This window comes from Dama dama, chromosome 14 (genome assembly GCF_033118175.1).
Source record: "Dama dama isolate Ldn47 chromosome 14, ASM3311817v1, whole genome shotgun sequence".
Classification (NCBI taxonomy): domain Eukaryota; kingdom Metazoa; phylum Chordata; class Mammalia; order Artiodactyla; family Cervidae; genus Dama; species Dama dama.
This window is the reverse complement of record NC_083694.1, coordinates 75,137,631-75,165,088: the sequence shown is the minus strand read 5'-3', so window position 1 is coordinate 75,165,088 and position 27,458 is coordinate 75,137,631. Positions and strand designations below refer to the sequence as shown.

The following is a 27,458-nucleotide window of genomic DNA, read 5'->3' as shown; positions in this document are numbered from 1 at the left end:
CCTCCTGGGAAGCCCAAGCCCTTGTTTTTACCTACTTTCCTCCTCAGCTCTCAGAAAGCTCCAGGGAATTGCCTTACCACCTGCTCTTCTTCTAGAAATTCCAGGATGCACTCATAGGCTTCTCTTTCCGACTGGCGCAGTCCTGCAAGGGGACGTAGTTGGGAGAAGTCTGGCTGATTCTCTGGGTGGAACAGGAAAGCTGAACCCCCCACCCTCCACCCTCTTTCAAGAGGGCTCAGAAGCTGTTGGGGTCCCAGGTGACTGCCCCAGCTCCAAGCAGCAGCTTCTCCAGGCCTGAGGCCAAAGGTGGACCACAGAAGCCTCCATGGAAAGGGAACTGCGTGGGGGACTCAGTCAAGAGACTTTCTGCATCAGGCATGGCCAGGAGAGACGGGAGATGGAGACAGAGTCCTCTGTCACCCCGGGAGCCGCAGGCGCTGACGCTGTCCTGGGTGGGCTCTGAAGGGAACTTGAAACCCCAAATGGGCCTATGCACCTCCCTGGACGACTGAACCGGTGTAACCCTGTGGAGCAGGAACCCAAGTATAGACAGAGGCTGGGGGTGAGGCTAAGAGTAGCACCTGTCCACCCAGGGTGTTGGAAGCAGGTGAAGCAAGAGGATGGAGGGGTGGCATCCCTGGTCACCAGGCCCTCCTCACTACCCTGCATGGAGTGCCCTGGGGCAGGGCAGGGTCAGAGCCGGAGCACTGCAGCTGAAGTTCAAATGCCTGAGTTCCAGGCCAGCTCTTCCACTTAATGAGCCCCACGACCTTTCCAAGTTAAAGTCTCTCAGCTCTGGTTTCCTTGGCTATACAATAGGGAGGATGACTGTCCCTATTATTATTGTGAGAATTAAATGAATGAATGCACAATAAAGATAAATAACAAATAACGATAGTAATAAATAATTAATGCTTGATAATGATACAGGAAGAAGACTCTTGAGAGTCCCTTGGACTGCAAGGAGATCAAACGAGTTTATCCTAAAGGAAATCAACACTGAATATTCATTGGAAGGACTGATGCTGAAGTGAAATCTCCAATACTTTGGCCACCTGATGCAAAGAGCTGATTCATTGGAAAAGACCCTGATGCTGGGAAAAATTGAAGGCAGGAGGAGAAGGGGACGACAGAGGATGAGATGGTTGGATGGCATCACTGACTCAATGGACATGAGTTTGAGCAAGCTCCGGGAGCTGGTGAAGGACAGGGAGGCCTGGCGTGCTGCAGTCCGTGGGGTCGCAAAGAGTCGGACACGACTGAGCGACTGAACAAGAACGATACATGAAGGCACAATCCTGAGCAAATTAAATTCTCCTTTAACACAGACTGGTAATCACAGGGGCTGTCACTGTTATGAGGTTTAAATTAATTCATTCATGTAAAAAATGTAGAATGACCCCTGGCCCACAGCAGGAAATCAGTGAGTGCCTTCTTCTGCCCACATATATCGGGCACTTTCTGTGGGAAAGGTGCATCGCAGGCAGAGCTCACAGACACAGCACACACACACAAACAGGTCCCTTCACAAGAAACTGTCACGCGCCCTTCTAATGCAGTTACCGCTGTGTCTGCTTGTACAGATGTGTGTATGTACATATATATATATACACACATGTATATATATACATTCTGGAGAAGGAAATGGCAACCCACTCCAGTGTTCTTGCCTGAAGAACCCCAGGGATGGCGGAGCCTGGTGGGCTGCCGTCTACGGGGTCGCACAGAGTCGGACACGACTGAAGCGACTTAGCAGCAGCAGCATACATACATTCACAGCAGGTCAGAGAAATCTGAGTGGCCTTGAAGGCCATGGGGAACTAGCCCAACAGATATCTGGGGAAAGAATTTTCTATGCCAAAAGAGCAGTCGGTGCAAAGGCCCTGGGGCAGGACCATGCCTGGTGGCAGCTGAAACAACCCACAGACCCAGAGCCTGGCTTGGGGCTGCAGGGGGAGTGGCCAGTGAGGAAGGCAGAGCGGTCAGGAGTCTGGTCAGGAGGGCCTTCTGAAGCTGCTGCAAGGACAATTGTGCAGATTCTGGCTTTTGCTCTGCGTAGAACAGAGCCCTAGGTAGGTTTTGGGTAAGACAGAATTACTCTGGCTGTTGGGTTGAGACTAGAGAGATGCAGGGTGGTGAGCGGGGGCGGGTAGAGGTGGCCAGGTCACATGGTAATAATCCAGGGGAGAGGAAATGGGGGCTGGACCTGGGATGGTAGGAGTGAGTGGTCAGATTCTGCATCTGTGTTGAAGGCAGGCCCCAAAGGGAAAGCAGTGCGCTGGGGGTGAGTGAGAGAAAGACAGAAGTGCAGACCGACTTGGGGCCTGCGGACCTGTGCTAGTGAGGTGGGGCAGTTCTGGGGCTGGCAGTGCAACTGGGACGTGCTGGATCTGAGATACATGTGTGTGTGTTAGTTGTTCAGTTGTGTCTGACTCTTTGCGACCCCATGGACTGTAGCTCACCAGGCTCCTCCGTGCATGGGATTCTCTAGGCAGGAACACTGAACTGGGTTGCCATTACCTTCTCAAGAGATCTTCCCAGCCCAGGGATCAAACCCCAGTCTCCTGCATTGCAGGCAGGTTCTTTACTGTCTGAGCCACCAGGGAAACCCTTGAGAAGCTGACGAGGCACCAAACAGGGGATGTTGCTGGGGCTGGATTGAAGAGTCTGGAGGCCAGGGCTGGGGTCGGGGACTTGCTGGCACACTGGTGGTCTAGAGGTCTGCCCTGGCTCTCCCGAATGGTGGAGAGCCCCAGGCGACATCCTGGTCCCCATCCAGCTCCAGGCCCCTCGGGGAGGCAGGTCTGAAAAGGGACCGTCGTGCAGAGACCAGAGCTCTGAGCTACCAGGCAGCCAGGAGTGGGCAGACTTGCGTCCATCCACAAGTGCCCAGTAAGGGCTGGGCCATCCAGTACCATCACGTCTGAGGCATTGGAAGCCGAGACTTGGCAGGGTCCCAGGGTAACTCACCCGCCAAGTGAGGGCTCCCAGAGACGCGGTCAGGCAGTCCCGAAAAGGTGACTTTGTTTAATTTTCGACGATGGTCAGGAGGGGAGTCCATCGGCTCGCCTGGGCAGCAGCCAGGTCAGGCTTCCGGAAAAGACAGGCAACTGCCTGAGCGGTGCCAGCTTGGGTCCACCCTGGCCCCCCTCACCCCACCCTGGGAAGATGGGGACCGTCTGAAGGGCCCTGCCTCCCCCCCCCCGCCCCAGACCTGCTTACAAATCTTCATTCAGGGCTCTCCCTGAGTGGGGACGTTTCATTTGGAGGCGGCCTCCAGGCCCTCTGCCTCCGGGAGGCCCTGCTGCTGAAATCCCAAAGCCCCGGACCCCTGGCCCGACTCACAGTCCGTGTCTGCCCTGCGGCTGGGGGGCTGAGTGCCCCGAGGCCTGCCCAGGTCCTGCCCACGGAGCAGGAGGGAACCGCCACCTGCCCTGGAGGCTGGGTCCCCCAGCCGGGGCGCCCCCTGCCTCGGTCCCAGTGCAGACCCGGGGGCCGTGCCCTCTGGCCTCTCCTCCTGTCCTGCTCGCCGGACTCCAGCGCTCCCTCTGCCGGGGCGCACCCACCTCGGCTCGCACACTGGGGTTCCTGACACCGGTCACGGCTTCCCTGGGCCTCCCTCCTCACAGCACCCACAGCATGTGACAGCCCGGCCGAAGTGGGCCAGGTCTGAGGCTGGGGGTCCAGAGATGCTGGCCGTGTCCCCTCGGAGCCCGCCCCAGCGTGGGGCGCCTCAGGCCCTGAAGCCCCAGCCCCTCGGGCCCGGGGCACCTGCCCGGCCTGCCCGGGGATGCTGTGAGGGCGGTGGAGGGAGCCCTCACCTGACGAAGCGCCTCAGCTCTGGGCCCACCCGGTTCCGGGATTGTGCCTCCAGGGGGCGCCGCGCCGGCTCCAGAGCGGCCCCTGCAGGGCGGGCGTGGACCTGGCTCCCTTCGCCCCAGGGTCCCGCGGCAGTCCCTTCCTCCCGGCCTGAAGGACCCCCCCAACTTCCGGCTTTGGAGACAGGCGCTGGGTCTGTTACGCACAAGGGCCTCCACTCTGGGCTGTGGAGGAGCCCATCGCCAAGCCACGCCCACCACTGAGCACCGCCCGCCGCCAAACCGCGCCCATCATCGAGCCACGTCCATCGCTAAGCACCGCCCATCACTGAACCCCACCCATCACCAAGCCACTCCCATCACCGAACCACGCCCACTACTGAGCACCGCCCACCTCCGAGCCACGCCCACCGTTGGGCACCACCCATCACCGAGCCACGCCCACCGCCGGACCACGCCCATCACCGCCTTGGGACTCCAGGGGCTGCAATGGCCCCATCCTTCCCAGGAAGGACCCTCAGAGGCCAGTTTCTTGGGCCCTGGTGGGGCAGGTGGGGGGGGGGGGGACCCAGGAGCTTTGACTCCTCCTCCCGTCCTGCCCGGGACACTTCCCACCCACCTGCTCCCCAGGGCCCTGGCCAGACCACCCTGGGCAGACCATCAGCTGGAAACTCGGCGCATAAGAACCTTTCTCACCAGCTCAGCCTCACAAAGTACAGAGTTTATTGGAGTTTTGGCACGGAAACCCCATAGCTCCAGCCACACAGCCGAGGACACAGCTGCTTCTCAGGTGCACCGGGCATCACACAGGAGCAATAAGTTAACATGCGGGGCACGCAGGTATGTGGGGTGCTAACCCAAGGAGCGCTGTGCTCCATGAGGACCAGGGGGTGGGTGGCTGTGCCCAGGTGGCCCCAGACCAGGAAGGGCAGGGATGCAGGCTTCTCCGCAGGCCCCCTCCCTCCTCCTGACCCCTCAGCCAGGCGGCCCAGGCAGTGGGAGAAGTGGGTCTTATCCAGGTCAGGATGTTCTTGGGGCCTTAAATCCCCAGCTTCCACCCTACAGACGGAGGACGCCACGTGGGCAGAGTCAGCCTAGTGCGCCCTGCACCTCCTGGCCTTGACTCAGCGGCTCTCTCCTGCGAGCAGGGTCCCCATTTGGGGCTCTGACCAGGCAGCAGAGGCCCTACTAGGACAAGAGCCTGGGACCACAGATCAGCTTGGCACGGCCAGCTGCCAGGCCTCAAGTCTCAGTGCTAGGACAGTTCAGTAACACCTGCAGGGCGAGTGTCCCATGTCTGTAAAGCCAGGACTTGTCCTCCTTCAAGAAGATCTGGTCTTAGGACAGAGGCATATGCGTGGGGAGAAGCAGTAACACTCCTGCCCCGGGCACACCCCAAAAGGGGCATCTTTCTCAAAGCATGTGTGCCGTGTTGGCTCTTGGGACTACGACAAAAAGACGTCAGGGGGCGGGGGCCTGCAAGTCCTCACGGGGCCCAGAGGAGGTGGCCAGCCCCAGCCTGGGCCTCCTGATGCTCCCAACCAGAGAGGCCTCGGACCCGAGGTTCCTGGGCCTGGGTCAGTGCTGGGGGCCTCAGGACACAGGTGCACAGTAACCAGGGCCAGGGAAGACAAGACTCCACCAGGACACACTGACCTTTAAGCCAGCCCTCGGCACATGCATCACAGAGCACAGAGAGGCCAGGACGCGTGCACCCCGATGGCCGGAGTGCTGGGAACTGGGGACAGGGGTGCCGCCCCCAGCGGTAGTGGGGCAGGAGGGCTGTTCTCCAGAGCGCTGGGGGAACTCTCTGTGGCCCTCTCTGCTCCAGGCATCCCCTGCCACCCCTCTGGCACATGGAGAGATGCCACCAGCCAGAGGCAAGGCCTCACATCCAGTAGGCCAGTCTCTGGGGAATAAAGCATCCTCATATCACAGGGATTGTGCGGACAAACCACAAACATAAATCCTTAGGCCAGGGCTTTTGAACAAAAACTGATAAAAAAAGTTTCAGCTCCAGGTCATCGACCTGCGATGGGGGAAGGGAGCTGAAGAGGGCGTCGAGAGGGGGCGGTCACAGCCCCAGCCCTGCTGGGAAACAGTTTCTTCAGCCGGCCGGGGCATCTGCAGCCGGGGGTTACACCTGGCTCATGATCTCGCCATTCTCAGGTACAAAAACTTGCACCGGGGCCCCCTCAGGTGATCTCCGGAGCACGCACACCGTGGGCACCTGTCAGGCCAGGAGGAAAGGAGAGGTGGGTGAGCAGACCAGGTAGAGGCGTTGGGACAGCATGCCCGGCCACCCCATCCTCGTCCCTGAAGGCTGCTGACCGGCGGCAGCACCAGCCCAGCCACCCTGCCTCCCTGGAGGCTCTCTGGGCCCAGAGATGGCCCTATCCATTTCCGCCCCAGTTCTTTTCGGGGTGTGACGGGCACCTTGACCTTTGCTCTGCCCCTGTATCCTGGGCTCAGTTCTCATCACCCTCCCATCTGGCACATTGGGCTGGGCTGGGCCTGGGCCAAGGACAGGTCCCAGCTCGTGGGAAGGGGAAGGCACTTCATTTCAGCTGGAGGGTGCGGCTGGGACTGGAGCCAGGACACTGCCAGGCCCGGGAGGCCAGCTGCAGCTCAGAGAACTGGGGGCGGGGAGGGAGGCGCCGCGGGGCCTGCAGGAACCTCGGGTCTCAGGAAGCGGCCTGTCAGGACTTCAGGAGCATGGCACTCTGTACCAGGGGGCAAGAACAAAGGAAGGCTCCTGCATGGTGCCCCTCTTGCAGAAGGAAGAAACTGGGCACAGAAACCAGGGCGGCCACCCTATCTCATGTTGGGGTGCTCCACCTACAAGCTGCCCACCGACCCCATCCCTGGCCTTGGGCACCCAGGTGACAGTAACACCTCTTATCCAGGGCTTACCATACAGGGCTCTGATCATTTCACATGGAGTACTGCCCCTAGGGGACGGGTCCTTTACTGCTCCCGCTTTACAGAGGGGGTGACAGATGATGGGAGTGTTGACTAACCTGCCCCCTCCTGACTGCTAAGGGGCAAGGCTGACTTGTACCAGGGCCTGGGCACTTAACCACGAGTCAGCTTGCTCCTCAGCTGGGTGATGGAAGGGTGTGGGGGTGGCGAGGAGCTGACTGGTGGCCACATGTTCGCCTCCTGCAAACCCTTTCCAGACTCTTTGTCCTGGGACCTCAAGTCAGGAAATCTGGGGGTGATAGGGTTGAACTTCGGATTATGAATAGAGGCCTGTCTGGTAGATACTCGGTGGAGCCATTAGGGGGAGATGTTTTAGGTGTCTGGGAGGGTCACCTCCACCAGAGCACGTGGGCATATGCTCTTGAGCAGGCAAACTCGGGAGGCCCCCAGGCGAGTCTTCCAAGGGCTTCCCAGAGCCGCGAGGAAACGTCTAGGGGCTGTTCTTCCTAGCTGAGGGCTGCCGGGCCCCAGGACTGCCGGCTCTGGGCTCTGCGCTGGGCGAGCCGGGACCGCAGGACCCCGAGAGCCGGGCCAGGGCGCGTACCTGTCCGCGTGGGGCGGGCGGGCGCACGAAGCTGTCGGCGCCGGGCGGCAGGCTGCGCACGCGGAACGCCCCCTGGCGGTCCAGCGAGTGGGGGCGCGCGCTCCGGAGCCGGGCCCGCTCGTGCCACGACTTGAGCTCCTCAGACACGGCGGCCTTGCTGAGCCCGCGGCCCGCGGGGTGGTCGCGCAGCGAGGGCGTCCGGGCCACGCGGCTGTGGGCGGGCGGCGGGCGCTGCCAGCGCGGGGGGCCCACGTCCTCGCCGAGGCCCAGGCCCCACTCGGCCCACTGGGCGGGCGGCGGGCAGCCCTCGGCCAGCACCACGTAGCGCGTAGCCCGCAGGCAGGCGGGGAGCGGCCGGGGCCGGGGGCCGGCGGGGCCGCGGGGCGGGCGGGACGGCGCGGGCGGGGAGAGGGGCCGCAGGAAGGAGATGTCGGGACTGCTGCTGCCGGGCGGCGTGGGATGCGACAGGCTGGACGCTTCGGAGCCGCTGTCCTCGGAGCACGAGTGGCAGGCGGCGCGCGGAGTGAGCGCGGGGCGGGCACAGCAGGGCTCCGGCGCCGTCACTGTGTAGTAAGTGGGGCGGCGCCGCGGGACGGCGCTGCGACCCCGGCCATCGGGGCCCGCACGGAAGGGGTCGCTCCTGCAGGGAGAAGGGGGACACTGAGCTAGCCGTGCCTCCGGGGGTCTAGGGACCGAGGCATCGCCCAGCCCACCTAACGTCCCACACGCCCCTCCTGCACCCAACGCCCTCCCGCTCCACTGCCTAGCCAGTCCGGGTTTGGGGCGAGGAGGCCACAGCTGCCTCCCGGTCTCAGCCATCTCAGGTGCAAGTGGTCCAGTGGCATTTCGTCCACATGATCTGTCCGGGTGGACACCCGCAAGCATCTGAGATGCAGGCCTAAAACTGGCCCGTGGCACTGAGGGAGGAGCTGGTCAAGGGCAGAGAGCCCAGGGCTGAGGCCAAGGGAGAAACCACCACGGGACACCTGGGGCCCAGACCTCAGCCTCCAGACTAGGAGACAGTGGCTTCTTTCCAGGCGAGGGGCTCTGTATGGCAGCCCCAGTCAGCTGGGGCAGGGTGGCTGCATGCAGCTGGCCCTCCCTGGGACACCAGCCCAGGACAGCCAGCCCGGCCGGAATCCACTGTCCCCCTGCCAGACCCTTGGAAGTGAGCAGGTCTGCCCATCCAGAGGGGGTGCCTTTCACTGATCTGCACACAGGCCCTGAATTAAAGGCTGGGGTATGTACACTAGAAGATGCATTGCTGGACTTCAGGGCTGCCCATGGGCAGTTAACCTGACATGAGAACCCAGCCACGTCCTGAGGCAGCCCTGGACCCCTGGGAGGGCGTGGCCAACACTGCCCGTCATCCCTGGCATCATCACTGATCAAGTGGTGATGGCTGAAACCAGCCCCAGAGCGCAGAGGACTCAGAAAGGAGGGCGCAGTGGGTGCTCATTGTTCATGGGTTCTGTATCTGCGGGTTCATCTGCTGCTCAAATGCATTTGTAACTTCCAAATCAACACTCCCAGACTCTCTGGTCACATGTGGACATACACAGGGTGGTGAAGATTCTGAGCTGCCCGACAGGCTCTCCCAGCTGAGATCGCAGCTCTCACCCTGCACACAGAGGCCCTTTCCACAGTCTATTTAGCGTCACGCTTTCGTGTTTTTATGCCTCTGTAGGTGATTTCACTGATTAAGACAGCTCTGAAGCTGATGCTACAGGGCTGTTGGGTGTCCGGAGCATGAGGAAGCTGGGGCATGATTTACGGAGAAAACACGAGTTAGATGAGCTCCGTGCGGGTGTGAATTCTCTGGCTGCTGGCCCCGAGTTCAGTCAGTGCTATATATTAGATAAGGTGTCTTTCAACAGAAACTCCATAAAACAAGTTTACGGGTCGATCCGTTGACAGGCCAGCAGCTGTGACCCCTGTGTGTCCCAGGGAGCAGGGATTTGTGGCGACTTCACAGAACATAACTACCCAAGGAGTGAGAATCAACTAGACATCAAGCGAAAACATGACCTGTCCATCGTCAGGGACTAACACCAAATAGTCACAGACCAACGCAAAAGTCCCTACCAAGACACCATCCTCCCCCAACAAGATGGTCTTCTGGATGGGGAGGTCATGCAAAGAGACAACACCAGAGTCTCTGGGAGAAAACAAGTTGCTTCATAAGTGACTCGCCCTTCGCTTTGCCCGTCGGGGCGCAGCCTCTGCTGAGAGGTGCTTGAGAAAGAGTCTCAAGGAGAAGCCACTGCACAAGCCCCGTGTCACCCACGGGTGTCCCACAGAGCCCTGGGAGCCGCCGCCCTCCAGGCTCCCAGGATGGCTGGGGGGGCCTGGCTCTTACCTCAGGGGCTGCGGATGGCCCCTCCTGCCCTGCATGTCGGGGGTGGCCGGGGCACTGGTACGGCCCTGCCGCTGCCCAGGAACACTGTGGATGGGGACCACGCAGTAGGAGGCGGGCTCCAGCAGCCATAGGCTGGAGGCGCTCGGCCCATCCTGTGGGGTGCTGGCCGGGCTGCTAGAAGTGGAGGGATTGGAGACGGGTCAGCATCGGGAATGTCTCCACCCAGGGGTGCCAGCCCCGCAGCATCACAAGGCTGGGGGCGGGTGGGGGCAGGAAGCCTCTCACACCATGCCCGGCCACGCCCCCTCCCCCAGTTCCCACCTGCCCCCAGCCCTCGCTTCCTCCCGCCTGACCTGGACTCGCTTCCGGCCTCGGAAGACTTCCTGGGTTTCTCGTAGGGGTGGTCCAGACTCGTCTCCTTCCAGGGGCTGTTCTGGATGGGGGCCCGCTCCAGGCCCCCCGTCTCAGGGCCTGCTGGCTGCAGCCCCTCGAGGCTCTGGGGCGGGAGAGGCCGGGAGGGTGGATCTGGGGCCTCCGGGGGAGGTTTTGGCACTTGAGGTGCCTCTGCGGGTGAAAGAAGCCTGGTGAAGGCAGCGGTGGGGGAACCGGCCCAACTAGAACCTCCGCAGCCTGTTCCCTGCTCTCCTCCCGTGGCTGCTTGTCCGGCTGTGCCAGGCCGTGGCTCTGGGCCCAGATGCTCCACAACACTTTCTTCCCCTTAGGGACTCACTCCCTCACGGCTCCACGTCACACCTGCCCCCTCCAGGAAGCCTCCCCAGGTTGACTCTCCTGGCTCACGGGACTCACCCTCTATCCTTTGCCCCTGGTGTCATGTCTGCAGCTGACCTCCTGTCTCCCTATTTTCTTTGTCACACTGTGCCTGTGTGTGTGTGTCTTCTTGATTGGCCTGGGCCCTCCCCTGAGCAGGACCGCACCACCCTCTTGGTCCACCTGGAACCCCCCACCCCAGCATCGTCAGGGTTTGTAGGCAGGGTGCTCAGTCTATGAACTATGCTTCTTCCCTTGGTGCTGCCCAATTTTCACAAAGGGCAGCGGCTGAGGCTGTGAATGGTGCGCACTGAAGTGAAGACTGAGCCTCAGGCCACAGCAGGGGCCCGGCGCCCAAGTCTCTGCGAGGACTCACCTTCCCGCCCGGGTGACAGCGCTGGCACTGGTGATGGGCCTGCCGTCCCCGCGGTCAGCAGACGTGTGCGGGTGCACATGGAATTCAGTGACCCCGTGGAGCAGACTCTGGCTGCCCCGCACCCCTCGCCCCCCAGCTCACTAAGGGAACTCTCCAGTAAACTCACGCAGAAGCCCAGCTGACAAGAGTCCCGAAGCCCCTCTCACCTTCCTCCCGGGGCAGCCCGTCCGACAGGGAGCTGTCATCCGAGGCGCTGAGCTCTGGGGTGGCCAAAGAGGAGAAGAGTGGGTGAGGAATGCCCCCTGCACTGCTGGCAGGCCTGCCCGCCCCTCCACTCCTGAGGGCACTCCTTATCAGCAAACACTGACCAGACCAGCGCTCAATGCCGGCCGGGTATGACTTCATTACTGGGAAGGAGAAAAAAGTCCGAAGATCGGCGTGAGGAGATGGGAAATCTGCCTTTAATGCAGGCCCTGTCACTAGCTTTGCAGCCTCAAGGAATCCTGTCAACGCCCTGGGCCTCCACTTCCCCAGACCCTCCCTGCACTGCCAGGCTTTCCAGGCTGGGGAGGGCAAAGGCAGGCAGGGTCATTCTAGACTCTGCTGTAGCGATTTCACTCACTTGCTGTAGTCTTCTGCTACCACAAATACAATGCAACTCAAGGACCCCAAACCTGAGACCCACAGAGCTGTGTGAGTGGGAACTGGGACTGTGGGTCCCGGGACAATTCGAGGGCGGTCTGGCCGGCTGGACTGGGGCAGCCTCCGGAACTCACAGACGGAGCACTTCTGTATGGGCACAGCCTGGGGACCCAGGAGTCAGAGGACACGAATTTGCTGCTGCCCCTGAACAAACTTCCCTGGTGGCTCGGATGGTAAAGAACCCACCTGCCAAACAGGAAACCTGGGTTCAGCCCCTGAGTCGGAAGATCCCCTGGAGAAGGGCATGGCAACCCACTCCAGCATTCTTGCCTGGAGAATCCCACGGACAGAGGAGCCTCGTGGGCTACAGTGCATGGGACCGCAAAGAGTCAGACATGACTGAGCGACTGACACTTTCACTTTGAGCAAATTGAAACTTCAGACCCTGGGTCTGTACCTGACATGACCCGGATGGAACTCAAAGCGTTTTCAACCGCGTCTGAGAACAGGATGAGGGCAAATTCGCGACAGCTAATATTTCTCTTGGGCTCTGCTCAGTGCTTTGTACCCTGTGAGATTACATCTCCGTCTCCGTGTAATAGCTGAGGCCACGGAGGCTTGGATGAGCTGATAAAACAGCTCAGGTCGATCTGGCATTCGGTGGCTGAGTCAGATTCACACCCAGACAGTCTGACCAGTCTGGCTCACCACCACCACCACTTATGGGCCCTACTGTTAGCTAGCTTCTCGTGCAGAGGTCCTTACTCAGAAAACGTCAAGATTTAGTTTCCAGCCATCTGAAAATCCTAACAAGGATTGGCTGATGACAAGCCTACAGGGCAAACCCAGTTAATTGGCTATTTTATAAAGATTCATTGAAACTCAGCAACAAGTTTCTTTACGTAACGTCTGCCTGCTTTCATGATGTGAGGGCAGAGTTGAGCAGTGGTGACCGAGATCATACAGCCCACAAGCCTAAAAGGTTTACTCTCTGGGCCGCTACAGAAGTGTGTCAGTCTTTGCTCCTCAGTTTAAATGAAGCAGGGGGACTGGTGGTCCAGTGGTTACGGATCCACCTTCCAATGCAGGGACACAGGTTTGAACCCTGTTCAGGAAAGTAAGATTCCCGCTGTGACTAGGGAGAGGTCTGTGTGCTGCAAAGAAGACCCAACGCAGCCAAATAAATAGTGCGTTTTTTAAAAAAGAAAAACTGTTGCGGACATCATGCCAGTAATATATCATTCATTTTAAAAATGGACTGCAGCCCACCAGGCCCCTCATCCATGGGATTCTCCAGGCCAGAATACTGGAGTGGTTAGCCTTTCCCTCCTCCAGGGGATCTTCCCGACCCAGGGATGGAACCCAGGTCTCCCGCATTGCAAGCAGATTCTTTACCATCTGAACCACCAGGGAAGCCCAAATAAATAATAACTTTTTTTTTTTTTTTCAAAAAAAGGAAAAAACTGTTGTGGACATTATGCTAGTAATATATCATCATTAAAAAAAAAAAAAAAGAACGAGAACCTTCACACAGACAGAGCAGGCTGTAAACCATGCCGCTGGACCAGCTCAGCTGACACCATTCTGTGCTTTAGGGTTCACCTGGGGAGACGTCCTCCTCCTGAATCCTGCTTCCCAGCCTCTCTGATCTTTTACAAAAACCTGAGGAATCGAGACACTTCTGTTTCACCAATGTCAGCTGAAGACGCTGTGGGACTGCTCCTGTCACAGCCCAGGGGTGCAGTGGGGTGACAGTCGTGTGTTTCGGGTTTGACTACAGGGTCTGGGAAGAAAGCCATCCCCCCACCAAATCCTCATAATCAGAATTCCATGGACTGAGCGGCGCAGAGCACAGGGGGGACCCGGAGGCTCTGAAGTGGTTCCCAAGGGCTGCTCACTGCCTTGGCCACACTGAGCCCCTGGCCCTGCAGCGGCAGCAGGACACCCCAGGCGGAGGGCATTCACCCCCACGGAGCACCCTCAAAGCTCCACCATCCAACCCACAGCCAAGAGCTGCACGTGGCTATTTTAAATAAAATGAAAATTTAGTACCTCAGCCACACAGGCACAATCCAAGCGCCCTACAGCCCCACATGGGCCTGGAACGTTTCCATCACCCGAGAAATTCTACTAGTGTCGCTAAAAGCAGGCGCTGTCCGCCCACAGAGGCGTCCCGAGCACCTGCTGTGTTAGATCAGTGCCGGGGGCAGCTCTCCCAGGCTCCCCGTGGGCAGTGAGTCCCGCACAGGACCGCACCCCGGCACCTGCGGAGGGCCAGTTCCTCACCTGGCACAGTTACACTTGCAAATTGAATAACCTCGAGGGTGGGTGGATTTCTGTTAGTTTTTTGGTTAGTCTGTTTGCTCTTTTTTTTTTTTCTCTTTAATTCAAAACACCTTTCAGCTACTAACTAATCATCAACTCCTCTCTACTTCCTTGTTTCAGGGCGAGCCCGGCTGGGCAGAGGAGCCACAAGGAATGACTTGTCTCCAGCCACCCCCTCCTGGGCTCCCAAGAGAGGACACGGGAACCCAGGACCTCAGCCTCCTCAGGGCATCAGACCCAGGACCTCAGCAGCTTGTTGGGACAGGACTGTGTGTGGAGAGCAGGCCCGTGTCTCTGATCAGGAGGGTGAAAGCACCACTGGGCTAGTCCCTTCCCCATGGCTGTTTCCCCTGGACTACGTGCCTGCCTCCGTCTCCCAGGGACGGCTGGCCAAAGCCCCAGGCGTGTCCTGGCCTGCTCCGCGTCATCGTCACGAAGGTGGCCCCCCCGCCCACACCGCAGGCCTGTGGTCAGGGCCCCCGGGATGGTGCGAGGCGGGAAGGGATACAGGAGGCGCTGAGACACACAGACGGGACGTGGCCGCTCCCCACCGGCCCAGTGGGCCCTCGGGGCTCTGGTGCCTGGTCAGCTGCCGGGAGGCCATGTCCCCGGGGCGGTCGGGAAGGGAAGGGGCCGGGGGGTCACTGTCCAGCCCCGCTGGCTCCCTGTCTCCTGGCTCTACCGGCTCAGCCATCGCGTGGCGGCCCCCCTTGCTCGCCCCCTACTCCTGGCTGTGGGGACCTGCGAGGTGTCTGGCACAGCCTTTCCCCCTGAATTAGAGGCGACGCGCGGCGGCAGGGCTCTTGAGACCGTGTGGAGACGACTGTCTGCCTGCCGCACCGCCGCGGGGCCCGCACAGGGACCAAGGCTTCGGGCTCGGCGGGCAGCCCCAGCACGAAGCCCACCCTGAGGGCCGGGGGCGGAAGCTGGGGGGCCGGGTGAGGTCTGGAGTTCAGCTCCACGCAGAGCCACCGGCCCTCAGCAGGCCCGGGGCCCAGGAGAGGCCTAGGGGAGCGGTGCCCAGGGCCAGAGGCCCTGGGGCTGGAAAAGGAGGGAGGCCTCCAAGGACCGAGTGGACAAGCCGGGCTCCGTCAGGAGAAAGAGCCGCACCGAGGGCCCAGATCCTCCCACTGGGAGAGGCGCTGAGCTGGACCAACTGCCATCCAGGGACTGGACTGGGCTCGGGGCCTGGCCTGAGGCTCAGTAACTAGACAGCAGGGGCCGCTCTGGACCCCGCGGGTCTAGATTCTTCAGGGGCTTTGGGATGGCAGGTGTGCGGGTGGGGCTGGACTTCCAGCAGAGCCGCGGGCCCTGAAGTGGTCCCCTGAGCAGACAGGCTCAGAACGCGGCCCTCGGGAGCGCCCAGAGCGGACAGTAGAGCCTCACGCCACCGTCCTGGGGGCTGGGGGGCAGCAGGGCTGAACACGCCCTGGAGATAAGCGGACAGCCTGCGAGGCCCCTGTCCAGGCGGTGTATTTCAAGAAGGAAGCCGAAGGGAGGAGCGGGCTGTTTTCTGAGTGGGGAGGGGTTTCGGGGAGGGAGGCGGTCCTGAAGAAGGGGGTGGGGCCGGTCAGGTCGGGGGCTGCAGAGGGTCTGGGCGGGGCGGGGCGGGGCGGGCGCTCACCTGGGCCGGACGCCGGGCTGGGCGGGGGTCCCCGCCGCTCCCCCAGGCGCCGCTGCAGCTGCCGCAGCTTCTCCTCCTCCAGGCGCGCCGCGAGCTGGCGCTGCCGGCGCACCTGGCGGCCCGGGTTCCCCTCGCGGCACAGGCGCCGCGCCGCCTCCGCGATCTGCAGCTGCAGGGCCAGCTGGCGCTCCAGGCCGCTCAGCGGGTCCTGGGGGAGGGCGCGGTCAGCGACCCCGGGCAGCGCCCCCACCGGCCCGCCCGCCCCGGGGGCCCAGCCAGCAGCCTCCAGCAGAGCCCCGCGGGGGCGGGGCCGAGGTGGACGCCTTCCCTTCCCACCGAATGGGCCCATGAGCTCAGGGGGTCTGCAACCCTCACAGCACGGGCGGGGCCCAAGGGCCGGATCCACCCCCACAGCCCTCCACCCGAGCTGAGAAAGGGGAGGACAGCCGGGGGAGCCGAGCAACCCACCCGTCCAGGCCGGCTGCCCTTCGGCCCTTGGGGGGAGTGGCCCAGAGTCCTCCCTTGAGGCCCTGGCCCTTCCAGTTCTGCCCAGGCAGGGCTTCCCCGAGGCCCCTGTGGGTAACACGTGGGCGGGGGACCCGTCCACCAGGAGCCAAGCGCCCGGAGCGGCGGGACGTTGGCCTGGGGACAGGGCCATCTCCCTCGGGGACCCGGGCGGCGCCCGGCAGACTCACCTCCCTGTGCAGGGACCACTCGTCCAGCTTATAAGCAGCTCCGATCCTGCGGCGGACCTTGGGGGCCTTCTCCCCGGGTTTGAGGGGGAACTCGGCTGGCAGGACGCCCGTCAGCTCCTGCGGGGGGCAGGGACGAGGTCGGGCCAGGTGGCTCTCACAGGCCCAGCCCTGGGCAGAGCAGCAGCGGCCTGTCCAGCAGGCATGCGTGACCCGTGCCCACCCGGCCCCAGCGGCCCCGGCCACCTCCGCCCGCCCCGCGTCCAGGGCTGTCCCTCCTGCTCCCCGTGGCCGGGCACCTGTATGGGCCAGGTTACGGTGCCCGGGGCGCCTGCGTCCGCGTGGCCCCCGCAGACCCTCCCCCGTGTGGTGCTGTCTTCGAGCTGTGCCCCCCTGGCCCCCCGGCTCTCAGCCCCACCCACAGCCACGCGGCCCTCACCGCTTCCCGCAGGCAGAGCCGCCTCAGCTCCTCCAGGCAGGCCTCCAGCCGCTCCTCCAGGGCCCGCTGCTGCTTCCGCACGGCGTGGGTCAGCTCCTTCGCGGGGGACACCGGGCTGTCGGGGCCTGCTGGGGACAGGGCCATGTGCTCAGGGGAGCTGGTCCCGGCTGGGGGTGCACACGCGGGCTCGCAGTCTCACGCCTGTCCAGACTGTGGGCCGGCTGCCACGGCCCCACGTCACAGCCGCAAACCAGCTCGTCTCCTGCTGCCCGACGGCCCCGTGACAGCTCGGGGGACAGGCCGCCCCGCCAGCCTTGTGCGGGGCGGGGCGGGCTGTGATCCGGGCTCGCCCCTTCCCATCCCACCCTCCACCCACGGCCACTGCCTGCCTTCCCTGCTGCTGCTCCTGCTCTCTCTCTCACATGCACACACACCACCCACACCTCTTCTCTCTGGTCCTCCGTCCAAACCAGTCCCCACTGGGCCCACCAGCTTGCACCGACCAGAGCCTTAGCCCCTCACCCCAACCAGATAAGATTTTCCAGCTTCTGAGGGACCGTGGAGCCAAGGGAGAGTGCTACAGTTACCTGCCCAGACAGGACCCATGCTCCCGGCCAGACCCCCAGCAAGGAAAGCCTTCCAGCCCTTCCGGTGTCTGCCCCTCGGGGCCCAGAGCCCGGGACTTGTGGACTCGGGGACTGGGGGGCCTGACCCACTCACCTGACTGCAGGATGATGCCGCTGTCCGTGTCGCTGACCTCGTCCTTGCTGTCCATGGTGGGCTTCTGGGAGGAGGGGGCGAGGAGGAGGAGGGACTGACACCCTTCCCAGTCCAGGCCGGGACACGGAGGTGGCCTGGAGTTTCCCCAGCTTTTAAAAGAACAACAAAAAATGACAGAGGTAAAGCCCCGAGCTTCCAGACAGAGCTGATTAGTCGGATGCCTGAGGGTGGGTCTGCGGCGTGGCGACCCGGCCTCTGGGGGAGGGAGTCTGGGGGTGGGGCAGCCTCGTGCTGGGGTGACCCGGCCCTGGGTGGACTCCCAGCCCAGGCTAGACAGGCACGGCTGCCCTCCCAGAGAAGCCGCGAAGGCCGGGGGGCAACAGCAGGGCTGGCCCCGGGGACCGTGACACCGGGGGGGGGGGGGGGGGGGGAAACCATCAGGAGAGCAAGAGGAGCGGATGAAACTGGGCCGGGGGTGGCGGGGGAGACGACCAGTCGGCAGGGGACTGTCTGTGCCAGGAGCCGCACCACGCCCACTACCCCTGGGAGGGCGCGGCGCCTGGCCAGGCACCCTGCTCTGTCTGCACCAGGCCGTCCATCAGGGGCAGGTGACCGAAGCGTCCTGCCAGCTCTGGGCTGCCCACGATGCCTGGGAGACCCCTCGGAGGGGAGGAGTCCAGGGCATCACGCCCCCAGCCAGGAGACCCAGCGCGCACATGTGTGTGTGTTTGTGTGTGTCTGTGGATATGTGTGTGTCTGCGGGTGGTGGCTGTCTGTGGGTGTGGGTGTATGTGTGTATCTGTGTGTCTGTGTCTGGGGACGTGGGTGTCTGTGTGTCTCTGTGTGTGTGAGTGGAGCGCGACCAGAGCAGAAACCGTGAAGCGCGGGCACAGGAAGGCCGTGGCCACCCTGCCTCCCTGGCCCGGGAGTGCACAAGCAGCTCAGGAGTGCTCCCAGGCGAGCGTCCGCCGGCACCAGGGACCACGCCACCCCTGCAGTCGGCCGCTGTCCCCGCCGAGCCCGGGGCTGCTGGCTGCGGCAGGGATGGGGAGGGTGGGTGGGGCCCCGGCAGGCAGCCTGGAAGGAGAGCCAGCCACCTCCTCACTGAGTCAGCCGTTGAGCAACAGTCCAAAAGTCCTTCCGAGTTTCTGTCTGGAGCTTATCCTGCCTCTCCTCGGGGCACGCCGCGGCGTGGGGGAGGTGGGCAGCTGGGGGGAGAGGAGGCGGCCTCGGAGGCTGCAGGGCAGGTGAGGGGAGGGACCCCGCCTGGCAGGCCCGGGAGCACCCCGCTGCCCTGCGTGCAGACCTGTGTCAGAGCACGGCCCAGCAGCACACCTTGGGCATCAGCTAAGCCTAGCCCTGAACACAATTTGTGCCTGCAGGTCGGAGTTCCAGTCCTCCACGGAGGCCTAGAGAATGAACGGCGGGATCATGTGGGCCCTCCGCAGAGATGCCGCGGAGAGGAACCCAGACCAGGGTGAGCGAGCTCTGCCCAGTCCGTCCTTCCCAGACGCTCCTTCCTCCTGGAGCTGGAGGCAGACAGAGGGCAGGCAGCTCCCCCGACCCCCGTCCAGCCTGAGCCTCCCCAGACGCTGGGCTCAGCCGGCCTGAGCGACGAAGCTAGGCCGTCTGGGCGAGCACGCCTGCCTGGCCAGGGGAGGGAAACTATCAATTAGTCACACTTACTAATTAATTATTAACCACTCAGGAGTCGCCCTGGGAAGCGGTGCCAACTCAGCCGGCTTCTCAGGCCCCTGTCCTGCTGCGGGGAGCGAGCGGGATTGGTGGGGACCCAGGGCATGGGCCGGCCGGACAGCCCCCTAGGGGTTCCATCTCTCCGTCCAAGGTCAGGGGCGGGCACTCTGGGCCCCTGACTCCAGCACAGACTTCGGAGCCTGGGATTCAAGCCTGGGTCCTGCCGCCGCCGCTGGGATCTAGGGAACTCATCTCACCTCACCCGCCGGGGCCCCCGTCTCACCACTGAACACTGGGCCCCAGGTGCTGGCCACTCCCCGCCCTGAACGTGAACCTCTGCGCCAGCACCAGGCTGAGACTGAAGCCTGTGGGGGACCCCCAGGGCCTGAGGGCTCCCGAGGGTGGGACGCACGGCTTTCAGAGAAAGACAGTTCTGGGACCATCCCTGCCTCTCCACACAGGAACCTTCCCTGCCCTCCAGACCTGTAGCCCCAGCGGCGACCCCATCTGGGGCCCTAAGCCGTCCACCCAGTGAGCAGTGTCCCCAGGAGAGGGCAGAGGACAGGAGGGGTGCAGGCGGAGGAAGGGGCGCCCTGCTCACTCTCCCTCCAGCAGAGCCACGGGGACCCTCTCCCACACAAACATGGCCCACAGCCGGGCCCTGGGCCTGTCTCCCCTGCCCCGCAGGAACCAAGCGAGGCCCGGGAACCAGTGCGTCGGGGCCTCATCTCAGCCCACGAGCGCCCCCGCCCCCTGCGCCCCAGACACAAGCACGGCCCGCTCCCGGCCGGCTGGCTCCTCGCCCCAAAGGCCTGCGCCGGCCGCCTCGCCTCACCTGCGTCCAGGTTTCCGTCCAGGCGTCAGGGAAGCGCCCCCTGGTCCCGGTCAGGGGGCCGAGGGGCCCGGCGTGTGGCCTCAGGGCGTCCCCAGCCGCCCCACGCTCTGACCTAGGGTGGCTCCGCGCTGACGGCCGACGGCTGGCCCTCCCGGGGCCCGCCCGCGTCCCTCCCAGGCTGCTGGGCCAGGGGAGCCAGGTTACTTGTTCCGACTTGAGTCAGAGGGAGGAGCGGTGAGCAAGCCCTTCCCTGCACAAGTCCTGCCGCCCAGGCAGCTCGGGCCTCTGCACTTCCGGGGCAGCGGGGGATGGGACCCAGGGCTCCCTGCAGGAACCCCAGGAGAAGGCAGCAGGGTCAGGCCTTCAGGGCCTCCAGGGCCCTGCCCGCCCCCCAGGTTCCCGACATACACAGCGCCCACACGTGGGGAGCACCAGCGAGAAACCTGCTTGCTGACAAGACGGGTCCCTGCTCCCCTCCTCTGAAGTGGGGCCCAGGCCAAGCCAGGTTAGAAGCGCCAGGCCGGGCCGTGACCCTGGAACTCCAAGCGGGGAGGCTCCGGGCTCCCAAAGGAGGCCAGGCTGTTCCCTCCTCTGACCCCAGACGTCTCCAGGATCATCAAGGCCACAACCCCTCGTGTGTCACTGACGTCTGGCCCCACAGGGCCTGCCCTGAACCCCAGTCCTGCCCCCAGTCCACAGGAGGGCTGCTGGGACCCCGGGGAGCCCACACCCCAAATGCCGGGGGCCAGAGCCCAAAGTGGAACTTCATGAACCCCCGGGTCCCCAACCCACTGACCCTCAGGCAAAGCCAGCACTGTTGGAGTTCAGCCTGTTGCATCGGGGAAGCAGGGCCAAGGCAGCAAGTGGTCCATCCCCAGCAGGAAGAAGGCCTTCCCTGGTGGCCCCGCTGGTAAAGAATCCGCCTGCAAGGCAGCAGACCCCAGTTCCATCCCTGGGTCGGCAAGAGCCCCTGGAGAGATGAACTGCTACCCACTCCAGTGCTCTGGCCTGGAGAATCCCGTGGACTGAAACAGCCTAGCAGGTTACAGTCCGCCGGGTCGCAAAGAGCAGGAACGAGCGAGCACCTAAGCACACGAGCAGAGCGCAAGAGGAAGGAGCCGGACAGGTGCCGCCCACCAGAGACCCCCCAAGGCTTCCCCCAGCACCGCCCTCCCTGCCACGCCCCTCGCCCCTGGTCCCAGCACTACACACATTTCCAGATGGCTCCCCAACACCCAGCCCCAAGACCACCTCCCTCCCCCAGCCCCCTGGGAAGGGACAACAGAGGACGTCACCCCAAGGATGCTTGGGCTCCCATGGAGCCGTGTCAGGGGCACAGGTGGCCCCTACCGCCTCTACACCGCCAACGCCCCTCCCGTTCCTGCACACACCCTCTTTCCAAAGTGCAAGCCAGCGCCCTTCAGGCTGATCACCCCGGTCTTTCCCAGGCTGAGGCTGAGGGGCTCCAGCAGGGGGCAGCCCCCCCCCACCCGCTCCAGGTTTGTCAGTCTTCCCAAACAGAGGAGGTGACCTCAGGCACACCCGGCCTCCACCCTGCCCATCCCCCCAGCAAGGAGAGGTGATGGAAGTTTCTGGAATCAGCTTGTAGCATATGTTTTAATACATTAAATAAGATGAAGAGAATCACTAAGAGAATCGATTATAGTGAAATGCAGTTCTAAAAACGAGACAGCATAGTAAACTATGCATGTTTCTCTATTGATATTAAACAGGATCCGGGGGTCTGGTGACGCTGCACCACCGGCAGTACCCCGGGTTCCCAGACAGCCGTCACAGCAGCTCTGTGACAGGACACCGTCTGGCATCTACTAACGGCAAATCACAGCTACTGCCAACGGCATCTTGTCTTCATAACTGAAGGCAATGCTAACTTTCAGTAAAGGCTGATGAAAAATAAACCTTTTCCCATCTGAGTACAAGACCCTCGGAATTCATTCTATCCACCGATGCTCCGGGGGCCCATATGTTGCTGCAGCATACCAGGCCTCCCTGTCCTTCACCATCTCCCGGAGTTTGCTCAAACTCATGTCCTTGAGTCGGTGACTCCATCCAACCCTCTCAGCCTCTGTCATCCCCTTCTCCTCCTGCCCTCAGTCTTTCCCAACATCAGGGTCTTTTCCATGCCCATGGACCCAGTTAAGAACCCTGTCCTTGGGTAACGCCCCATCTCTGAGTTCAGGAAGAGAAGGATGAGGATCAGTCCATGTGCTGAAGCCTCAAAGATCCTGTGCTCCAACAAAAAAAAAAAGATCCTGTGCTCCCTCAAATTCACCCGCAGCATTTCCCAGCCCAGCAGGATGTGAGGCTCGGAGTGGGACTGGCAACCCAGCTCTCTGAAGAACCCCGAGATGTGGATCTCCCTGGACTCCATGCCCTTCAATTCATGGCGCCCGGGGGGAGGTGGGCATTCCAGAGGCCTGCTGGACGGCAGCGTTCTGCTTCCAGCCAACACCCGAGACCCACATGCCAGAGCATCATCACCAGGACCACCAGTCGGTGAGGAAGTGGGGTTTCTTAGAATACTTGGAATCTAATCTTTGAAAGGAGAAGCTGCACCCTTGTTGGGTTTTCATTTCCTAAGGATAAGTCCTGAATCAGAGGACTCTCCCACCTCCTGCATCCACCCCCTTCTCCATTATGTCTTTAAAGTTCCTCCTGTAAGTTCCGTGTGACACACGAGGTTGGAAGTTAAACCAAGGGGGTGTGACCACCCCCCATCCCCACCAGCACCCAGCAAAGACCACTCCTGGGGACTCCGAAAATTTCAACAGTCACCGAACCAGTGGTCAGCGGCTGTCTTCCCTTTCCAGCAGTGAAAAGAGAAAGGAGGGAGTCATCCCGGGACCCTCCAGGCTCAGGGGGTGGGAGGCGGTTCCTTAAACTGTTTCCTTTCCCCTGTGCTCCCCTCCCGCTGGGAAAGGTGCTCGCCTCCAGCGAGCGACGGGGGAGTGGGCAGGGACGGCGGACTCCGCGACGGCCTGGAATGCGCCCTGGAATCAGACCTCTAGGCTCGCCTCCAAAAGCCCCTTTGTCCGGTCCACCCCGCTCCCCTCCCCCACCGCGCCCTCCGCGTCCCGGCGGCCCGAGGCTCGGCTCCTTTTGTCTGGCTTCCCGGAACCTGCCAGGGGGTCCGCAGGCGTGGGGAAGGTCGGAGGAGAAAGGTCGAGGAGACGGAAACGCGCCTTTTCGGTAGGGATTCGGAATTCCCACCCCCCGGCGAATTCGCCCACTGCTCGCCGGGGCCCCCTCCGCCTCGGCGGAGGACCGGGGGGTGGGGGCTCGGCCGCCCCGGCCCCCGCGCCGCGCCCCGGCGCTCCCCTTACCTGTCCCATGGAGGTCCCGCGCCGCCCGCCTGCCCCCGCGCCCCCCGCGCGCGCCTCGCCGCCTCGGGACCTGCTCGTCCAGGCCGGCTCTCCTCCCTCCGCGACTCCTCCCGGCCTCCCCGCCCCGGAGGTATTTCATTTAACTTCGGCATTCGCAGCATCCCAAATGTTAAAGATCCCAAGACATCTGTCCCCTGGGGCGTACCAAGGCCCAGAGGAAGGAGGGGGAGGACGCGCGCAGAGACCCGAGATTCCGCTTCGGGAGCCCGGGCGGGGCCGCGCGGCGGGGCGGGGAGGCGCCCGCGGCCGGGGGGCGTCCCGCGGGGACCCCAGCGCGGGGGTGCCGGCCGCGTCCCCCCGCCTCCGGACGCGCGCGCCGCGGGAGTCCCCCGCGCCGCCAGTTCCCGCGGCCCGGCGGGGGAGGCTCCTCCCGGGCCCGGGGCCGCCTTCCCTCCGCGCGCTCCGGCCGGCCCGGCGGCTTCCGCGCCCGGAGAGCCAGGCTGAGCGAAGGGGGGCGCCGCGCCCACCCCCTGGGCCCTCTCGGCCCTGCCCCCTCCCCCTCGCCGGGCCCCTCCCGCGGGTGGCGGACCAGCCGGGAGCGGGGGGCGCGTTGGGGGGCTGCGGGGCCTCCTGCGGCTGACTGAGCCGGCGCCCCGCCCGTCATTCATTCGCTCCCCGCAGGTTCGGGCCACGCTGATGGAGCCCCTACTAGTGCCCCCGCCCCCCGGCGGGTCAAAGTGCAAGCGCCCCCGGCATCCCAGAGCTAGAGGCGCGCGCACTCGGCTGCAGGGTCAGAGAAGGAAGGCGCACAGCACCCAGCGAGGGGACCGGGGGCTGACCCCGGCCGAGGACCGCACTGCCTGCCCGAGGGGGCTGTGCCGGGAACCGGGGGTCGGGGCCTGAGAGGAGCCCAGGGCAGCAGCGACGGGATGCACAGAAGCCCGACGGCAAAGGACCCCGGGAGGGTCTGGGAGCTGAGGGAGCTTGGGGTGTGGGGTGAGCAGAAGGCGAGGGTCGAGGAGACTGGAGCCGCCGGCAGGGGTCCCGGCACGCAGGGCTGCTCCGAGCGGTTGCCCAGGTTGTGCATCAAACTAGGAGGAAAAGCGCACCCAGGCTCCACCCACCAAGCCCTGGGCCTGGGCCAGAGCCACATCTGCCTAGAGGCGGTGGTTTTTCCCAGTTTGTACAGAGACACTAGGTGAGCTGGGTTTCCGTAGTGGCTCAGACGGTAAAGCATACGTGTGCAATGCACGGCTGATCCCTGGGTCCCGAAGATCCCCTGGAGAAGGAAATGGCAACCCACTCCAGTATTCTTGGCTGGAGAATCCATGGACAGTGGAGCCTGGTGGGCTGCAGTCCATGGGGTCACAAAGAGTCACACATGACTGGGCAGCTAACACACACTCGGTGAGCTAAGCTGGCTGTAAAGCCATGTGGGCTAAGGATTTAAGATTTTTATCCTGAATTGAAGAAAAGCTCCAGGGAAACAGAATTAATAGGATTCCCCCACCCCACCCCCCGCATCTGTGTGTGTGTACAGACGTAGAGAGAGAGAGGAGTTGGTCCATGATACTCCAGAGGCTGACAGGGCCGCAGCCTGCAGGACGGACTAGCAGGCTGCAGGCCCAGAAAGCGGTCACAGTCCAGCTCCAGAGGCCGCCTGCTTGCAGAACTCCCTATTTATTAGAAGTCAAACTTTTTGCTATTCTGGCCTTCACATGATTGGACGTGGCCCGCCACACCATGGCAGGTCATGGGCTTGACCTGCCAGCATCTATTGTTTATTTCAATGTTAATCTCATCTAAAAAATACCTTTACAGAAACATCTGCAATAGCGTTCAACCAAATCTCTGGGTACCATGGCCTAGCCAAGTTGACACATAAAATTAACCATCACACTACTGAAGACTGCTCTTCCTAGGACAAGCTGGGCAGACTGGTGCAAGTGATTGGCATGGGGAGGGTTGCAAAACAAGGGAACCACAAGAGACAGTATCCAGACGAGGGGTGACGGAACCTGAATTCACCTGTGGCTTTGGGTGGGGAGGGGATGGGGAGAGTCAGGAGCTATCTGGGAGCGAGACCTGGCTTGACTCGTGAGTGACTTGCTAAAGACGTGGCAGGAGGAAGGGGAGGGGCTGGGGTTTCCCGGGTTTCTGGCTTGAGCTCAGGGTCAGGTGTGTTCATTTCAGGCCACGTGTGGTGATCAGCAGTCTGGCTGCAGGAAGGGCCTGGGAGCCACGGCATGGCTGCAGCTGCTGTCCCGGGTAAGACCGCCCGGGAAGGGTGTGCAGGATGAGGAAGGACCAGCGGGTAAACTCCAGGAACGCTTAAGGGGTGAACAGGCTGTAAAGTACCTCCAGTGGTAAGCATTATTGTTATTATTTTTGTGTGTTACCAGTTTGGGCCCATCATTTTTATTTTTAAAATTGTATTACTTTTTTCTTCATGAAGCTTTTTACTTTGTATTGGAGTGTAACCAGTTAACAGTGTTGAGATAGCTTCAGGTACACGGCAGAGGGACTCAGCCTAACATTTACATGTGTCCCTTCTTCCCCAAACTCCCCTCACATCCAGGCTGCCGCCTGACACCCAGCAGAGTTCCCTGAGCTGTACAGTGGGACCTTGTTAGCTATCCATTTTAAATACAGCAGTGTGTACACGTCCACCCCAGACTCCCTGGCTATCCCTCCCCCCAGCCACGTAAGCTTGTTCTCTAAGCCTGTGAGTCTGTTTTGTAAATAAGCTCATTTGTGTTGCGTCTTTTCAGATTCCCATGTAAGGGACGTCATACAGTGTTTCTCCTTCTCTATCTGATTTACTTCACTCAATATGACAATCTTTCAGTTCAGTTCAGTTCAGTCGCTCAGTCGTGTCCGACTCCTTGCCACCCCATTAACCACAGCACGCCAGGCCTCCCTGTCCATCACCAACTCCTGGAGTCCACCCAAACCCATGTCCATTGAGTCGATGATGGCATCCAACCATCTCATCCTCTGTCATCCCCATCTCTTCCTGCCCTCAATCTTTCCCAGCATCAGGGTGTTTTCCAATGAGTCAGCTCTTCCCATCAGGTGGCTAAAGTATTGGACTTTCAGCTTCAACATCAGTCCTTCCAATGAGCACCCAGGACTGATCTTTAGGTCCATTCATATTACTGCAAATGGCAGAATTTAATTCTTTTTAATGGCTGAGTAATATTCCATTATATATATATGTGCCTCATCTTTATCCATTCCTCTGTCGATGCATGTTTAGGTTGGTAAGCATTATTATTACTCACACAACAGAATGGTTTGTTGAGATGTTGCTTTGTAGCCCTGCCCCCCCACCCCCAGCCACCTTTGTCGTTTCTCTGGGTGTGAGACAGTGGCCTCCTACAGGCTCTGAGCCCACTGGGACAACGCCAGGGGTCCTGAGGAGCAAGGGCAGGGGTGTGGCTTTGAGGGGAGATGGACCACGATCAGGAGAGAAGATGCCCTGTGCAGCAAGCACCCTGCGCCTCCCCGCACGGTCCCCGGGAGAGGACAAGACCACCGCAAGGATGGGGGTTGGGAGGTGGGCCCCAGATTGCTGACCTCAACACATTCTTGCACCGCACACGTCCAGGGGGCAGGAGCCCCTGTTACCAGAGACTCCTGAGGGCCAGAGCAACTATGAATCGGATGGCAGCCCTCCCTGCTTCCTGGGCTCCCCTAAGCCTTCAAGGACACTGTAAGAGAAAACAGAATCTTTTGCCATCCCAGCAGGCCCAGGACAGAATCAGACTGGTTTAATCAGAATAGGGGAAAAGTGGAAGCAATGACAGACTTTATTTTCTTGGGCTCCAAAATCACTGCAGATGGTGACTGCAGCCATGAAATTAAAAGACGCTTACTCCTTGGAAGGAAAGTTATGACCAACCTAGACAGCATATTAAAAAGCAGAGACATCACTTTGCCAACAAAGGTCTGTGTAGTTCAAGCTGTGGTTTTCCAGTAGTCGTGTATGGATGTGAGAGTTGGACCATAAAGAAGGTTGAGCACCAAAGATTTTATGTTTCTGAATTACAGTGCTGGAGAAGACTCTAGAGAGTCTCTTGTACCACAAGGAGATCAAATTAGTCAGTCCTAAAGAAAATCAACCCTGAATATTCGTTGGAAGGACTGATGCTGAAGTTGAAGCTCCAATACTTTGGCCACCTGATGTGAAGAGCTGACTCACTGGAAAAGATTTTGATGCTGGGAAGATTGAAGGCGGGAGGAGAAGGGGACGACAAAGGATGAGATGGTTGGATGGCATCATCAACTCAAGG

The 27,458-nt window shown here is 61.7% G+C and overlaps 1 protein-coding gene across 3 annotated transcripts; it reads right to left on the bottom strand.

The window, feature by feature from the left end:
• Positions 1-4,518: 4,518 nt before the first annotated feature.
• Positions 4,519-20,067, bottom strand: INAVA (innate immunity activator). Of its 3 annotated transcripts, none has more exons than XM_061161110.1 (10): positions 19,820-20,067; positions 17,290-17,438; positions 16,570-16,697; positions 16,134-16,250; positions 15,439-15,646; positions 11,054-11,107; positions 10,057-10,267; positions 9,704-9,877; positions 7,345-7,984; positions 4,519-6,048 (listed from the first exon to the last, which is right to left on the bottom strand). In XM_061161110.1, the coding sequence occupies exons 2-10, from the start codon at positions 17,342-17,344 to the stop codon at positions 5,956-5,958; spliced, it is 1,680 nt and encodes a 559-aa protein (XP_061017093.1). In that variant the 5' UTR covers positions 17,345-17,438; positions 19,820-20,067; the 3' UTR covers positions 4,519-5,955. The 3 variants fall into 3 exon arrangements, with proteins under 3 accessions (XP_061017093.1, XP_061017094.1, XP_061017095.1); XM_061161111.1 differs by having other exon boundaries at positions 16,570-16,694; positions 19,820-20,061; XM_061161112.1 differs by lacking the exons at positions 15,439-15,646; positions 16,134-16,250; positions 16,570-16,697; positions 17,290-17,438; positions 19,820-20,067 and adding an exon at positions 13,014-14,657.
• Between the last annotated feature and the right edge of the window lie 7,391 nt (positions 20,068-27,458).